Raw genomic sequence first — 15,407 nt, forward strand, 5'->3', positions numbered from 1 at the left:
TCAATAGAAATAATAATGTGTATGTTAATGTTTATCGGTAGTGACGGATCTCCTAAAAAGAATATGGCTTATTTTCCCATGATTTTAGTTGGTGTTATGATATATCGGTTTCTCAACATTGGGATGATGAGCAAGAAAAAACGAAGAGACATTCCATATTACGCAGGATATTTGAAAATTGTCCTTCTCGGATCAATGACGTTTTCTCTTGTTCTAATGCCAATGACTTATTATCTTGATTTGAGTGTACCGGTAGGTTGTTAAATGAAAAATATTTGCATAATGAACGAATTTTAGTCCCATTATCAGCTTTATAAGTATATCATCTACGTATTCGTCATATTTCTCGGATATTTCACATGGAATGTTGTGGACGCGTGCGAATTGCAGTACAGTTGGGCGTACTCGGTACTGTTACCTTGTCTGGCAGTGTTTCATTATTATCTTCCAAACTACATGGTGGGTTTTCGATATTAATTGTACTCTTCTAGATTCTTCAACTTCGATGGAGCGCATTTTTCAAATCATTGTCTCAAAATCACTTTCTTTTCAGGAAGTCACAGGACATCCCTCACGAATCTCAATTATTTATAATTTTTTAGCCAGTTTTTTCGACTACGTACTTCTCGAAATGGAACAATTACAACCATCTTCTATTCTGGGGAACAATGAATTACCTCCCAAACGTGTGAGCAGACTTGAGCAGCCAAACTTTCGACGATTGAACTTTCGATGATAATTTATATTTTTGGAATTGAAAATACAATGCCGACATCCTCCCATTTGCCCATTTGTCTTTCATATATAACAATGATTTTTAATGAATGAAATTTTAAATCGAAACCCGTTTATTGAAAGTTTTGAATATAAAAGCAATCACAAATGAGTTTTTTCTTCTGGTCCTAAGTCTACAACAGTCCATGTTAGTATTTGACAGAGATGAGTGAGTTTTCCTGAATGATTTGATTAATATTATTCACTTTTAATAGGCATACTTACTATCAATGACTCCAAGAAATTCTGTATGATTAACTATAAATTTGACCACAAAGTAGACCACTGAAATCATCCTTGATTTCTTTTCACACGGGCCAGACTCACCAACACCTCCCAAAAACATGGAAAACCCAATGATGGATGAAATAGGATCTTGTTGAATTGGAATAACCAACAGGGCAATCATTATGATTATATTCAAAATTGGCCAGAATATACTGTATTTCACTGGATCTGCTGCAACTGGCATCTTTCTCCATTTGATTATTACAAGTACTGCCAGGGCGAAGATTGTAGTTAGCATACCGACTACATTCAGGTAGTCAACGAGTTGGTCCGTATCTCCCAGGAATGCAAATATGATGGAGGTGAATGTCTGAAATCTTTTCAGAGTCCGAGGTCACTCTTGATTCATTTCAAACCCACATACATGAAAAAAGACAGAAACCCTTGGACTGTCATTGTCAACATGTATCAAACTGAAGCAGGTGGGCATCATTTTCCGTCGTGAACCGGCAACCATGTACCTGAGAATTGGGTCAAAAATTTGGGGGTGGTAGATTATTGGAAAAATAGGATTTTACAAGAGAAACAAACCAGGTTTAGGGACTAGCACTAAACAAATTTGAAACTAACCTGCTCCAACTGAAAACATCTCCGTTTAGTGTTCCAATCAGCAGAAATCCAACCACGGCGGGAACAGCAAACGCAGCTCCATTCCCAACGGTTCTTTGGATGAATGTCTGAAATTTCAGACTATCAGTTTCTATGGAATATGAAACCTACTGTAGCCACTGCAGAAGAGTCGATAATCTCCTGTGGTGTCAAAATGGCAAAATAGGAAACATTGACCAGAACATAAATGACTGCAGAGATAACAAGACCTCCAAGACAGGCTCGTGGCAAGGTTCTGAAAAATCTGTCAGTCTTCCTGAATATCCTCCTTCACTCACTTTCTGAAATTCTCAATCTGAATCTCCTCTGATCCATAATTCAACGTCGTAAACCCTCCGAACGCCCAGTTCCCTTGATAAATTGCCAAAACAATTGCTCCTGGCTTCCAATCAGACCCTTTCATTATCTGCGAACTACTGTAATGTGACGTCGCCCCGCGGAAGATGATAAAGAAGAAACCGATTCCGATGATAATCAAAGTTGCAAAAATCTTGGAGCACATTGATATAATTTGAACTCTTGATGCGAATGTGTTCAGTGAAAACATGTTGGTCAGCGTGAGAAATACTGATAAGAAAGAAAATAATGATTATTAAAAACGAATAGACACGAAATGACATAGTTTCCGGAGAGGAAGCTTATGCAATCTTTGGAACTCACATAGTAATCCGAAACCGAAAAGTTTCGACGCATTGTCAGCATCAGCAGGAGAGAAACAGATAATTGGATCGAGGGCTTGGACGATATATTTTCCAAATGTTAGGTATAAAACTGCAGCAGATGAAGAGCTCTGAATGAGCAAGGAGAGCCAGAGAAGAGAGAATGCGATAGGTGTCCATCCCATGTAGCCAATGTAAGCGAGATCGGCGCCAGATTCGGGGATGCTGGTGCCAAGTTCGATGTAGTTCTGGAAGGTTTTTCTAGCTTTTTCTGATTGAAAGGCTGGTGAGTTGATCATAAATTGAGATACGGTACCGGCCAAAATGATGTCATATTTTGCCCTTTTCAGTTGAAAATGCCCAACTTTGAGAATGTGTCATAGTAAAACTAACTGTCCCACAAAATAACTTTTTTATGGGTCAAACAGACCAAAAACAGAACTCCATTTTTGTAGTTGGGAACTTTTTTGTACACTCCCCAGCAAGTTACATCTCGACAAATTTTTTTCGACATTTTTTGTACACTCCCCAGCAAGTTACATCTCGACAAAGTCATTTCCCCCTCAAATCGACCCATTTCAGTACAAAATAGTGCGATTTTCAAGCTGCTCGCTTAAAACTACCATAACTCTCTAGGGAGTGTCCGTACAAAAAAGTAGTCAACTACAAAAATGAAGCTCTACTTTTGATCGTTGTTTGATCCACAAAAAATTACGAAAACGTTAAAAAATCGGAAGAAAAGTTCACACTCACTATTGCTGTTATCATGTTTAGTAACGCACAGAAGACCCATATGATAAGTGACAAACCGACCGAGCCAGCATGTTCCACAATACCCTGAAAATAGACTGAATATGGCCTAGGAATCCGGAATCCTTCTAAGCCATACCTTGGGTGCAATGAAAATTCCACTTCCAATAATCGAGCCCACAATATACGACGTTGCACCGATCAACCCGATCTTGTTATCCTCCTTTTTGACCATCTGAAATTCATTTTTCTGTCACGTGAACACTAGAGTCAACAAGGTTCAGAACCATTTTCCTTGTCAAATTCGATTGGATTCGGTTCAAAAAGAAAACAAAAACGTCATGTTTTGTGTACGGTTTGACGGAGGTGGGGAACAGTAAAAAATAACTAAGAAGAGAGGAAATTAGGTCGTAATTAGGCGATCTATGATTGGCAGGGAGTGGTTGGGGATAGGAGTTTTTGGGGAGAAAAAGGGTTTCAGTTAAGTTTTTTTTTTCATTTGGTTTTCTGTTTCAATTTTCAAATAGTAGTAGAAGCTCCATTCACAATTGCGCTCCATCGAAACTAGAACAAAATCTGAAAATTTTAGTTGAGCACGCTTTCTGAAGGCTCTTCTACATCTTTACAATAAAATTTTCTTTAAAATTGTCTTGTCATTAAGAATTGGCGCGAATTCAAAAAAATCAACGAAAAAAAAACAGGTAAAATTGCAACCACAAACAAAAGTAAAGTGTGCTGCTCCAACTGACCAAATAGTAGCCCCGACTCCTTTAAGAATGCTCCTTATCACCAATTCCTCTTTTCTCTATTCCTCTTTTCTCTCCCTCCTTCCCTTCTATTCTAATCGCACAACGATCAGTTCATACTCTAAATGATCCAAACATCCCAATTTGTTTTTTGTCGTATTCCCTTAATATTCTCTAAACTGTCTACATCTCTCTGCGTCGCTGTATTCTCAATGATGACGTCAAAAGGTTTCTCGAATTCTCTGTCTCCCATCATCTTCACTTTTCTAAGGGATGATGGCGCCATTCCTTTTCTCTAGCCTACACATGTACTGAGCGCTTTTGTCTCTTCTTAATCGAAATCCATAGGAAATATTTCTTCTCTAAGTCCTCCACCTATCTCTCTGTTCTTTCCTCAAAACTATCCATGAATTCTTTTCCGACGATCCGCAATGCCCTCATCCCATCTCTCCCTCTTTTATCTTCAACGGGAATCATTCATTCCCTCCGCGTCCACACTTTTCCATCTCTTCCCACGAGGTGTATTGTCTTCTCTCTCCTGAACATCGAAGGAGAAGTACTCTTCTCAAAAAATGCCGTTCTCGATTTGCGCCCTGGTAAGTTAACCGGCTAGTAGGGGGGCAAGACCATCCCCCCTTTCTTTTACAACAACGCCTGACCTACTTTTCACTTTCATTTCCACAACGACCTCCCACGCCTTCTTTTGGAGAGTAGCCAACCGAATCGAAAAAGGAAAACGAAGAGATGATTCCTTGAATCTGAAACGGTGTAATGGTTTTACACAAAACACCTTCTTCTTCTCCTTCTTCATCTGAATCTCCATTTCCTTTCCGTCTATCCGTCCGCCCTCCGTGTGTCCACACCACCACTATCTGTCATCTGTCCGTGGAAACTAAACAAGTTTTCCTCTCTGGCGGTTCTCTCCACCACAAAAAAGCTTAAACTGTGTTTCGCCTAGAAAGGTCTTCTCTTTCTCTTTAGATCGTTTTCTTCATATTCTCATGTTCTTCTTGGGTGTGTGTGTTCTCGTGTAGTATATATGAGATGGTTTTCTTCTTTTTCTCTTTTCTTCTCTTTTGTTAGTTTGGTTTTAGGGTTATCGGGTCTCGGAGAGAATTTTTGATTTTTGAAAATTATGTATTGATTCGTTTTTCGGTAGAGAAGTTCGGTGATTTTCGGAAGAAATAAAAAAGAAGAAGGAGCAGTTAGAAATTAGAAAAACTAATATTTATAGACATTGTCTAGAAATATTTTTGTAAACATTTTGGAAAATACCGTAAATACTGTATTATAACGGCACCTGTAATAGAACGGCACCTGTATTATAACGGCACCCTGTCTATACTTAGAATTTATGAATATGATTATCCCGGTCTTTTTTCTTGGTTCTGATTAGAAGCGTGCTTAGTAACCTCTAGAACCACAAATAGAACGTCCAAAAAAGTCTTCCCGTTTATATTTGATCCGTTTCTGAAACCACAAAATTTCTCACGAACGCAGTTGAAAAATATAACGGCATGCCGTTATAATACAGTATTTACGGTATTTGGAAAAAATAATTTTCGATTTTTATCGGTACGGTTTCAAGCTGGCCTGGCACATTGTGATATTTCAAGCTATCCGAAAATCTATAGAATCTTAAATTTTTCACTTTTTTGAAATTCCTGAATTTTTCAGTTTTTTAAAATCATCTTTGTCTGAAATTTCATTCAAGATTCCATCAAAATGCTCCGAAACAATAATCGTCATTTTTGGCAACCTAGAAATCCCCCAAATGCTGCCCTTCATGAAGTTCTGTTCCATTCTAGAAACAGTTTCTTTCTTAATTTAATTTTAATTTACAATCTCTCTCAAAAATCTAGGAATTTCTTTTTTTTTTGCCGTTTCATCTTCAAGGTTGAATCCTGCAAAGAACAAAAAGAACTTCGATGACAATGAGATGAACTAGCTTTTTGGTTTTCTAGGTCATTCAGTTTTCATTATTTGGTTGTCCCGTAGTGGAGTTGACCCTCAAAATTAGAAAGATTAGATCTGGAAAATAAGTGAATCGTTGTGAGAAGACACAGAGGGAACATTGGTGAAGAGTAATTTGATTTTCGTTGTTTCATTTTTATAAACTTTGTAAGTCTTCATCTTATTGAATGGAGCCTGTAATTATCTAACATTTCTGATATTTACGACATCTCGATCTCTGAAATTCTATTCATACTCTGGAAGGTTCCCTGACCTAAAATCAAGATCCTAATCTTCTTGTTTACAAAAAAACGTTTCGAAATGCCAAAGACACGATAAAAGAAAACTTTGCTACCATACGACTATTTGAAATCTCGTGCCCTTCCGAGAGGTCCGGTTCCCTTTTTTCTTTTTTCTCTCTCTATTTCCTCCATGATTGTTTTCATTCCATCTTCCTTCTTCTCCGTAACCTTCTTCTCCTTCTGTTCTCAAATCAATAATGGAGAAAGATGACCGAACGGTCGAGTTTTCTGATGAATTATTGTACTTTCACGAGTTCGATGCCATTGTAAGTGAGACTCCTCTCCTCTCTGATTCCTCTTCTTACGTCATATAAACACTCATATTTGGAAATAGAAAAGAAGAAGAAGATCATTTGATTTTGGTGTAAATATTATTCAGAATTCTTAAAGAGTAATGTTTGATTCTGGAAAGTGTCTTGTCATTTCAGCGAAATCTAAGCATGGGATTGTTACGACCATCTTTCGAGGAACCGACGGCGAGATTGATGCCAGGACCTGTGGTGAGCATTTTCTCTAAATTTAAATTTGGTTTCGTCGAATTCGCCTTGATTAGCTGAATCAGAACATATAATTTTTAAGAGAATTGAGCTGAAATTGTGCATGTTATAGTAGTTGCAAAATGTGAGTAATTTAGAGGGTTTAAAAATGTTTGGGATGTCATTTTTCAGCAGATTAGAAATGTTCTTTTGTTTATCTAAATATTTACATTTACGTTCGCTGAATTCAAATATCACGTTTTCATTTAGAACTGATCTGAAATTCCTGAGCTACAGTAGTCTGCGGGTGACTGCAAATCCAGAAGTTTCCACAACATGTTTTCTATTTTCCAATAAAAACAAACTTTTTGAAACCATCCCGCTTGTTTTGTTCGGCTGTTTTAAAAATCCTTGACTTTTTGAAAAGAAAAATCTGGAAACAACTTCAAAAATCTTCTTCTAGCTCCAAGTCATTGCAACTTTTCAATTAATCTTCCCCCATACTTTGTACTTCAACCCCTAACTACAAAACTACAAGAATTCTCAAAATCTCTCTTACAATCCCTCAGAATCTCAATCAATTCCTTCGATCCGAATCACAAAACAAGGCCAAACTTAACATATAAACCGACACAGTCACATGAGTCCCCAAAACAGTTGGGAGTGTGTTGGGAATTTGTTATCCAATCATTTCTATTCCCAAAATATTTCTTTGTCTTCTTTATTAAATTTTCTTTCAGACTTCTGAGGAAGAGGAGGAGTTCTCGTCGTCTGAAAGAAGACGTTACAAAAATTATACCGTCATGCAGAAGGCAGGATTCCAGCATACTGAGTGAGTTTTTCTGAAATGTAGAGTCTCCAAAAAAACCAAAGTTATTTCAGATATGCCCAAATAATGGTACATTTGTGCCGAGCGGAAATTCTCATCTCCCTCATATTCCTGGCTCATGGAACCACCTGTCCTGGATATCCCAATGAAGCAGAATACCAATCCACGTGTCACATGAATACAGTATCCGCCATTGTGAGTCTTTTGACAGGAGCAATGGGATTAGGAGCTGTTCATAGATACCGATGGAGGACGATGCTCATTTTGTGGCTTGTCTTCTGTATCATGTCAGCTGTTGGAAGTCTTCTTGCTGTTATTACGACAGGTACAAATCCTACAAAACTTCAGTTTACATTTGAATTATTTTCTAGGAATCTGGCTCGACCACTACTCAAAAATGAAGGTCCGAACGGGTCTTGGTAATGGATTATCCGGTTTCATGCTCCTCGCATCAGTTGCTCTTGGAGTATGCTTCATCCTGACTGCTGTCATGATTTGTCATTATTGGAATTCCAATACTACTGGTTATCAACCGGTGCAAAAGATTGCTGTGAGTGATTTCGTTTGGTTTCAAACTATCAATTTCGTGTTTCAGAAACGAGCCCGGTCACTGCGTCGTCGTTTATCCCGAGCGAAGAGTTGTGATAAGAAAGAAGCGCGGCCGCCGACGAGTAATCCAGAAGATAAGGGATATCATATTGTTTGATTCTCTTTGTTTTCTTTTTTCATTTCTTTGTTGTTATCCAACACGGGTCGACGCCATCATTTCAGTTTTCTCTTGTTTTAATTTTCGACATTTTGCAATAAATCATCTGATACTTTACGATTTTGGTTTCTTACTGGAGCGTTTACAGCGGGAAATAACTTTTGACAGATGTTTTTAGCTATCAAACGACGGATTCCTTGCGAAACTGAGTATATTCGGTTCATTCGTCGATATTTAACACGGAATTTGCAGTTGACAAACTCGTGGAATAAAACTATCAAGAATGATGAAACATTCCGGGTTTTAACAGTAACTTTGTCTACATTCGCATAAAAACAATGCACTTTCTTCGAGTAATCGATTATTTTGTCGTGATTGGCCTTGCAACGAAATTTACGCAATCAAAGCGCACCTTCTAAATATTATGAATTCATTTTTATCTGTGCATGAGAAGTCCGCGCCGCACTCACGCGGCGGCCACGCCCATTTCTTGCGGCAGTGTTCAAAAATTGAACGCAGCGTTAAAATCGGGGTGGGCGTGGCCGCCGCGTGAGTTGCACAGATAAAAATGAATTCATAATACTTCTCTGCAAAACTCACTTCTGAAAAAGTTAAAAAGAAGAAATTTCCGAAAAATTACAACAACTTTTAACAAAAAACAATCAAAAACCTAACGAAAACATCAAAAATCAGCTATTTATTCATTTTCGGCGCCACCGCTTCTCTGAACCGTCGCCGATTTGATGATGTTGTTGACGGTTGATCGTTACTTGTGATTCTGAAACAAAAGAAAAGAGGTCATTTAGGAATTCAGTCAACACGAGTCACCTGTAGTTGTGTCCGTCTTTCCCCAGACATCGAACAACTTCACAAATGTTCGCGACGTCATCAATTCCACTGTGATGGCGACCCTGAAAAAATCAAGATAATTTTTTGAAGAGAAAAATATATGAAGTAAACAAACCTGATGCTGTAGTTTGTAGGTTTTCAGTAGTTGCATCATCCCTCTTGCAAAATCGTTCGTATGCTCGGCATAAGCTTTCTTTACGTTGATCCATTGATGAAAATAGCTGAAACCAAAGGAAAATTAAGAGAAACTAGAAGACTCAGCGTTACTCTGGAATCGGAATATTCTTGAACTTTGCCTCATTCGGCAGTGCAACTTTCAAATCCCAATCTCCGCATGTAATAAATGCAAAATTATTATTTTCCAACCGAGAATCTTCTTTCAACCACTTATCAAACTCTTCCAGCACACCCGAAAGTGTCGGTTTCTCATCAACCATTTCTTGAATAATTCCAGTCAACGATGTGCAAAAAGAAGTGAGTTTTGGAGATTCCGTAGGCCGAACATATTGGTGAAAACGACGAATTTCTTTCCAATCTGATGTTGACAGTTGGACAACAGGGAATTCGATGATTTCTTGAACTGGGAGAATGGGTCCTTTTGAGTTTTCCTGACATGTGGCTTCGAAGTCAAGAATTAGAAGATATTCGAATTGTTGGCTCATTTTCTGTCCTGACGAATTAAAATTAGACAAGGAACCGAGACGATTGAGTTACCTGTCCTTCTTTTTGCGAAACTCGGATACTTGGGCGGTGTTTTGACCTCTCTGCTTTTCACTAATTTGGAATTTTCAACAAATGGAGTGGACTTTGTTGATTGGAAGGCTGAAAAACTAATTTACATCTGAGTTTTCAATATTTGAAAATTAAGAATTACCTACTTCGTTTACCAGTAACCTCGAAGGGTTAAGAAGAATTTGACGACTAACTAACATGGAGACGCGTCGTGTATTTAGTCTGCAATTTAAATTGTGAAATATTACATGTAATATTACAAAAAATTGGTAAATAGCAAGAGAACATCTCAAAAACACACTTTCCCACGAGGACTACACGGCCTTGTGGCCTAGCGCTTCCTCTTTTATGGCTCTGTGTCGATTTACGGGAGGAAGGCGGCAACACCACGTTTTATGTTGTTTTTCTCCATTTCTGACTGATTTCATAAAATGTTCTTCTTCTTTTTCGTTGTCGTAGCTGTACTTTTGTTCGGAGTATTATGTTTGACTGCATTTATGGCATTTCAAGTCAGACATTCGAACCATTCAGCGAAAATTAAGCCGAAAAGAGAGAAGGTTTGTTTTTAGTACATTTAATGAGTAAAATGTAAATGTAATAACTTCTTAGGCGTCACTATGCGCAGTTCTTGGTTCCGGTGGTCACACGACGGAAATGCTAGATCTGATCAAGCACTTTGGCGACGAATTCGATGAAAGAACATATATCATTGCAGATACTGATACCATTAGTGAAGATAAGGTGAGAGATATAATGAGTGTTCTGTGTTCAATTGTTTTGTTATTCAAGGCCGTCGCACACGAAAAATCACGAAATAATGAGAAGTTTTGCATTGAAAGGATTCCGAGATCTCGAGAAGTTGGACAATCATACATCACTTCTATCGCTTCGACGTTCCACGCAACAGTGTTTGCCGTTAAACTTATATACAGAATTCGGTTCGCCAGATTTATTTAAAATTTTCATTGAAATCAATGTGTTTTCAGACCCGATCTCGTTCTTCTCAACGGTCCCGGAACATGTATTCCTGTCGCCTTGGCTGCTGCTTTCTTCGATATAATTCGCCTCCATGACACTGTTATCATTTACGAAGAATCCATTTGCCGGGTCAGAAAGTTGTCTCTATCCGGTGCGATTCTCTATTATCTCGGAATGGTCGATTGCCTTATAGTTCAATGGCCAGGACTCAAAAAACTATATCCACGTGCTACATATATTCATGATTTGGAATTTAAACCTACGTCTGCTTCGGAATCAAATTCCCCTATCACTTCAGACGACAAAAAGTCGATTTAATTGTATATTGTGATTGTAAATCTTATTTTCGCCTTTATCTTACTTGCTTTATTTGTACATTTACATGCTTTATCGTTACTAGCATTTCGTTGTAAAAAGAGATGGGTTAGCATTTAAAAAGTGAAAACTTTCTACTAACCCTTCTCGCTTTTTCTTGTCTCCCCGTGCTCTGGTCAACATTTAATTTCCGTATGAATATCACCATCAGATCTCTGTACCTTCACTACTTTCTGTTTATCCCTTACCCCTACCCTTCCCCAAAAACAGACAAAAAACCAATCAGCGAAAAGCCGGAAATTTGGTGATATGAAACAATCGTATAACTCAATTTCTCTCTCCGCCTTCGTCGACACCAGAATCACGGGTATAACGGAGTGAAAAAAGAAGGAAAGAAGCATAACAATATCTGGTATATAGAAGTGGTTGCTAGGAAGCCGCGCCTTCTCTTCTCCTCCTCTTTCTCGTGCTCATTTCTCCCTCTTTTCTCGTTTTTCTTCAATTCCTTTGCATTTTGTTTCTCCCGGCTCACGTCTTCTTCTTTTTAGTGTATATTCTGGTTGCTTCGCGACATTTTTTTTTCTTGTTATACTACGTCTTCTGATTACGGAAAAGTATTCGAATGGCAGAAAGTGTCAGAGTTGCCGTAAGATGTCGGCCGTTCAATCAAAGAGAAAAAGATCTGAATACAAAAGTGAGTTTTAGGGTTCCAAGAATCAAAATTCTGGATTCTGGGATCCTAGTATTTTTCATTTCGGAAAATATAGTTAGCCAGGAATGACGAGAACCAAAAGAAGCCATACGTTTAGTATAGTAGAAGGAATCCGTTTAATTATATAGTAAAAAGTAAGAAAGGTATTCAAAAGAGAGGGAGACATATGTTTCTCTCACCTGCTTTTTAGTTTGCTTCATTGAGTTTCTCTGTAGTGGTCAGAAAATTATGTGACCGGAAGAAAAAGGAACTTTCGCAATTTTTTAGTCTTCGAGGGGATGAATCATGAATGTCTAGCAATGAGGGGGAGATTTCTGAAATTGAAAATTTTATATCATTGAAGTTTGAAAAAATGAAAAAATTGAAACACATTTCGTTTGAGAGTTGGTGAGATCAAAGCTAGAAATTTTCAGACTATCTGTGATTTAAAGACACATTCCGTAGTTTTCAACTGATGTTCATACTTGTTACTGTACCCTCTGTTTCACTGTATGTCTGTTTGTCCGGATGTCCGCCAACTGTTATTTTACGTCACAACCGTTCTGTTTTCCCAGACAGAATAACACCTACCTAATTCTCAGAAACTATATAGATTTATCAATTTCCGATACATGTTTTGTTCTCCAATTTCCTGATACAAATCGTATAGTTTCAGCCCACCGACTATACTGTTTTTCTGTCGTAATTTCCGTTTCCTCTCCTGTCAATATTCCCATACGTAGGCGTGAGAACTCTCGGAGCTCCATGGAAGGGAAAGTGACGTATTTTTGATGAGAAAAAGTGTTTAGGTTTATACGGAGAAATATTTGGTTTCTGAAGTAGTTAGTAGACAGAATAGATTAGGCTTGAAAGGCTTCAAATTTGAAAAAGTCGGGAACCAAAAATGGAGATGATGAACTAAAAAGGGGAAAACAAAACAACGGAAAGGTTATGAATTATTGAAAACAAAAAGGAAACTCCTTGACAACGATATTCCGAAATTCCGCCCACCTAATAGTTTACGATAGCAAGAATCATCTGAATTTGTAGATTCTGAAAATTCAAATCACCCTCTCATTATTTCAGCTCTGCGTCGGGATTACTCCAAACATCGGACAAGTGAATCTGATAGCAGACGATGGAACACCAAAAGACTTCACATTTGATGGATCCTATTTCATGGATTCAACTGGAGAGCAGATTTATAATGATATCGTTTTTCCGTTGGTTGAGGTGAGGATGATTCAAAGTTTGGGATGAGTTTAGTCCAGAGGATGACCCCGGAAATTAAAATTTTGAAAACTCGAGCATAGAACACTTTTTAGATTCTACCTTGATGACTAAATACTCATATTTTATTTCCAGAACGTGATAGAAGGCTACAATGGAACTGTGTTCGCTTATGGACAAACTGGTTCTGGAAAGACGTTTTCAATGCAGGGTGTGGAAAGTATTCCAGCTCAACGAGGTGTCATTCCCAGGGCTTTTGACCACATATTCACAGCAACAGCGACAACGGAAAATGTGAAATTTCTAGTGCATTGCAGTTATCTAGAGGTTCCTCACTTTCAAAGGATACAAAACTTATAAGTCGTGAAATTTTAGATTTACAATGAAGAAGTTCGAGACTTGTTAGGCGCAGACAACAAACAAAAACTGGAAATCAAAGAGCAACCCGATCGAGGTGTCTATGTGGCAGGGCTCTCAATGCATGTCTGTCATGATGTACCAGCTTGTAAGGAGTTGATGACAAGAGGATTCAATAACAGACATGTTGGGGCGACTCTGATGAATAAGGTACTTATTTTAATGCTGGAATCTTTTAAATCAATGATTTTAGGACTCCTCTCGGAGTCATTCCATATTCACTGTCTATGTAGAAGGCATGACGGAATCTGGATCAATACGAATGGGAAAACTAAATCTAGTGGACTTGGCTGGAAGTGAGAGGCAGAGTAAGACAGGAGCCACTGGAGATCGGTTGAAGGAAGCGACGAAAATTAATTTGTCACTGTCGGCACTGGGAAATGTGATATCAGCTTTGGTAGATGGAAAGTCAAAGCATATTCCGTACAGAGACAGTAAGCTGACCAGGTTGCTGCAAGACTCTCTGGGAGGTAACACAAAAACTATCATGATAGCTTGTGTGTCCCCATCCAGTGATAATTATGATGAAACTCTTTCTACTCTTCGATATGCGAATCGTGCGAAGAATATCAAGAATAAACCAACGATCAACGAAGATCCGAAGGATGCATTGCTTCGAGAATATCAAGAAGAAATCGCCCGACTCAAAGCAATGGTCCAACCTGGAGCCGCTGGTCCAGCTGTTCCTGACGCCTCTTTAATTGAAGAAGAACGAAAGAAATTAAGAGAAGAATTCGAACAAGCAATGACTGATTTGAGAGGAGAATACGAGAGAGAACAGACTAGTAAAGCAGAATTGCAGAAAGATTTAGAGGAGTTGAAAGCGGAATATGAGAGGGCTAATGCTAATTTGGATAACTTGAATCCGGAAGAAGCGGCAAAGAAGATACAACAGCTACAGGATCAGTTCATTGGTGGAGAGGAGGCAGGGAATACTCAATTGAAACAAAAAAGGATGAAACAGTTGAAGGAAGCGGAGACTAAGACTCAAAAGTTGGCAGGTTCGCTGAGGTTTTGGAGAGAAAATAATGATCGAATGATTTATTTCAGCTGCTTTGAATGTTCATAAGGATGATCCATTGTTACAAGTCTACAGTACAACCCAAGAGAAGTTGGATGCAGTCACGTCGCAGCTTGAGAAAGAGGTCAAGAAGGTAAGCTAGTCGCGTATGTATCTCCGCACTCTCTAGTTTCTTTTTTTCAGTCTAAAGGCTACGAAAGGGAAATTGAAGACCTTCATGGAGAATTCGAACTGGACCGTCTTGACTACTTGGACACTATCCGAAAACAAGATCAACAGTTGAAGCTTTTGATGCAAATTATGGATAAGATTCAGCCCATCATTAAAAAAGATACAAACTACAGTAATATCGATCGGATAAAGAAAGAAGCGATATGGAATGAAGACGAGAGTCGATGGATTCTACCAGAGATGTCAATGAATAGAATGATCCTTCCGCTGGCTAATAATGGTAAATGTTATCCGTAGAGCGCACTTCCACCAGTCAAACTTTTTTCAGGATACATGTCCGAGCCGGTCAAGCAGGAGCACACTCTACTCCGATCGAATTTCGATGACAAATTGAGAGAACGATTGGCAAAAAGTGACTCGGAGAACTTGGCGAATAGCTATTTCAAACCAGTGAAACAGATCAATGTAATCAATAAATACAAGAGTGATCAGAAGCGTAAGTGTCCATCAGTATGTCTTTAAATCCAATCGTGCTTCAGTATCAACTGCAAAATCGTTATTCCCCACGAAGACACCCACATTTGATGGTCTTGCCAGTGGAGTCATTTACACGGATGCTCTTTTCGAAAGAGCTCAATCTGCAAAGAGGCCGGCACGATTGGCTTCTTTGAATCCGAAATGATATCTTTAATTTTAAACTTTTTTCGTATGATTTTTTTCGGGTTATTTTTTCTGTGGCAAATGAATTTGTGATATTTTCTCATACACAATCCAGCAGCACTCCGTAACATCCAAAATCAGATAATGGAATAATGGACACACGATTATCTAGAAAATCGGACCATTTTTTGTCAATCCACTATCGTCATCGTAGGAAAATAATTCATTCGGGAAAATCCAATGCAGTAGTT

The 15,407-nt window shown here is 38.4% G+C and overlaps 6 protein-coding genes across 6 annotated transcripts; 4 read left to right on the forward strand and 2 right to left on the reverse strand.

Moving 5' to 3' along the window:
- Positions 1-96: 96 nt before the first annotated feature.
- GCK72_015084 (uncharacterized protein) lies at positions 97-1,837 on the forward strand (the record flags this gene model as incomplete). Its single annotated transcript, XM_053730619.1, has 4 exons — positions 97-252; positions 298-459; positions 1,316-1,484; positions 1,752-1,837. The coding sequence occupies 4 exons, from the start codon at positions 97-99 to the stop codon at positions 1,835-1,837; spliced, it is 573 nt and encodes a 190-aa protein (XP_053585391.1).
- On the reverse strand, positions 877-3,315 carry GCK72_015085 (uncharacterized protein; the record flags this gene model as incomplete). Its single annotated transcript, XM_053730620.1, has 10 exons — positions 877-953; positions 1,000-1,059; positions 1,102-1,372; positions 1,427-1,523; positions 1,633-1,739; positions 1,783-1,906; positions 1,950-2,067; positions 2,332-2,578; positions 3,084-3,167; positions 3,220-3,315. 10 exons carry the CDS (start codon positions 3,313-3,315, stop codon positions 877-879), a joined length of 1,281 nt encoding a protein of 426 aa, XP_053585392.1.
- Positions 3,316-6,521: 3,206 nt separating this feature from the next.
- On the forward strand, positions 6,522-8,092 carry GCK72_015086 (uncharacterized protein; the record flags this gene model as incomplete). Its single annotated transcript, XM_003089196.2, has 5 exons — positions 6,522-6,581; positions 7,298-7,389; positions 7,440-7,711; positions 7,758-7,936; positions 7,982-8,092. 5 exons carry the CDS (start codon positions 6,522-6,524, stop codon positions 8,090-8,092), a joined length of 714 nt encoding a protein of 237 aa, XP_003089244.2.
- Positions 8,093-8,785: 693 nt separating this feature from the next.
- On the reverse strand, positions 8,786-9,873 carry GCK72_015087 (uncharacterized protein; the record flags this gene model as incomplete). The annotated part of the gene is made up of 6 exons (XM_003108599.2): positions 8,786-8,870; positions 8,921-9,003; positions 9,057-9,162; positions 9,209-9,611; positions 9,656-9,763; positions 9,816-9,873. The coding sequence occupies 6 exons, from the start codon at positions 9,871-9,873 to the stop codon at positions 8,786-8,788; spliced, it is 843 nt and encodes a 280-aa protein (XP_003108647.2).
- A 231-nt stretch (positions 9,874-10,104) lies between these two features.
- On the forward strand, positions 10,105-10,969 carry GCK72_015088 (uncharacterized protein; the record flags this gene model as incomplete). The annotated part of the gene is made up of 4 exons (XM_053730621.1): positions 10,105-10,230; positions 10,283-10,414; positions 10,463-10,611; positions 10,660-10,969. The coding sequence occupies 4 exons, from the start codon at positions 10,105-10,107 to the stop codon at positions 10,967-10,969; spliced, it is 717 nt and encodes a 238-aa protein (XP_053585393.1).
- A 619-nt stretch (positions 10,970-11,588) lies between these two features.
- On the forward strand, positions 11,589-15,178 carry GCK72_015089 (uncharacterized protein; the record flags this gene model as incomplete). Its single annotated transcript, XM_053730622.1, has 9 exons — positions 11,589-11,660; positions 12,744-12,890; positions 13,023-13,214; positions 13,263-13,454; positions 13,498-14,305; positions 14,355-14,458; positions 14,509-14,776; positions 14,825-14,992; positions 15,036-15,178. 9 exons carry the CDS (start codon positions 11,589-11,591, stop codon positions 15,176-15,178), a joined length of 2,094 nt encoding a protein of 697 aa, XP_053585394.1.
- Positions 15,179-15,407: the final 229 nt, after the last annotated feature.

Source organism: Caenorhabditis remanei, chromosome IV (genome assembly GCF_010183535.1).
Source record: "Caenorhabditis remanei strain PX506 chromosome IV, whole genome shotgun sequence".
NCBI lineage: Eukaryota > Metazoa > Nematoda > Chromadorea > Rhabditida > Rhabditidae > Caenorhabditis > Caenorhabditis remanei.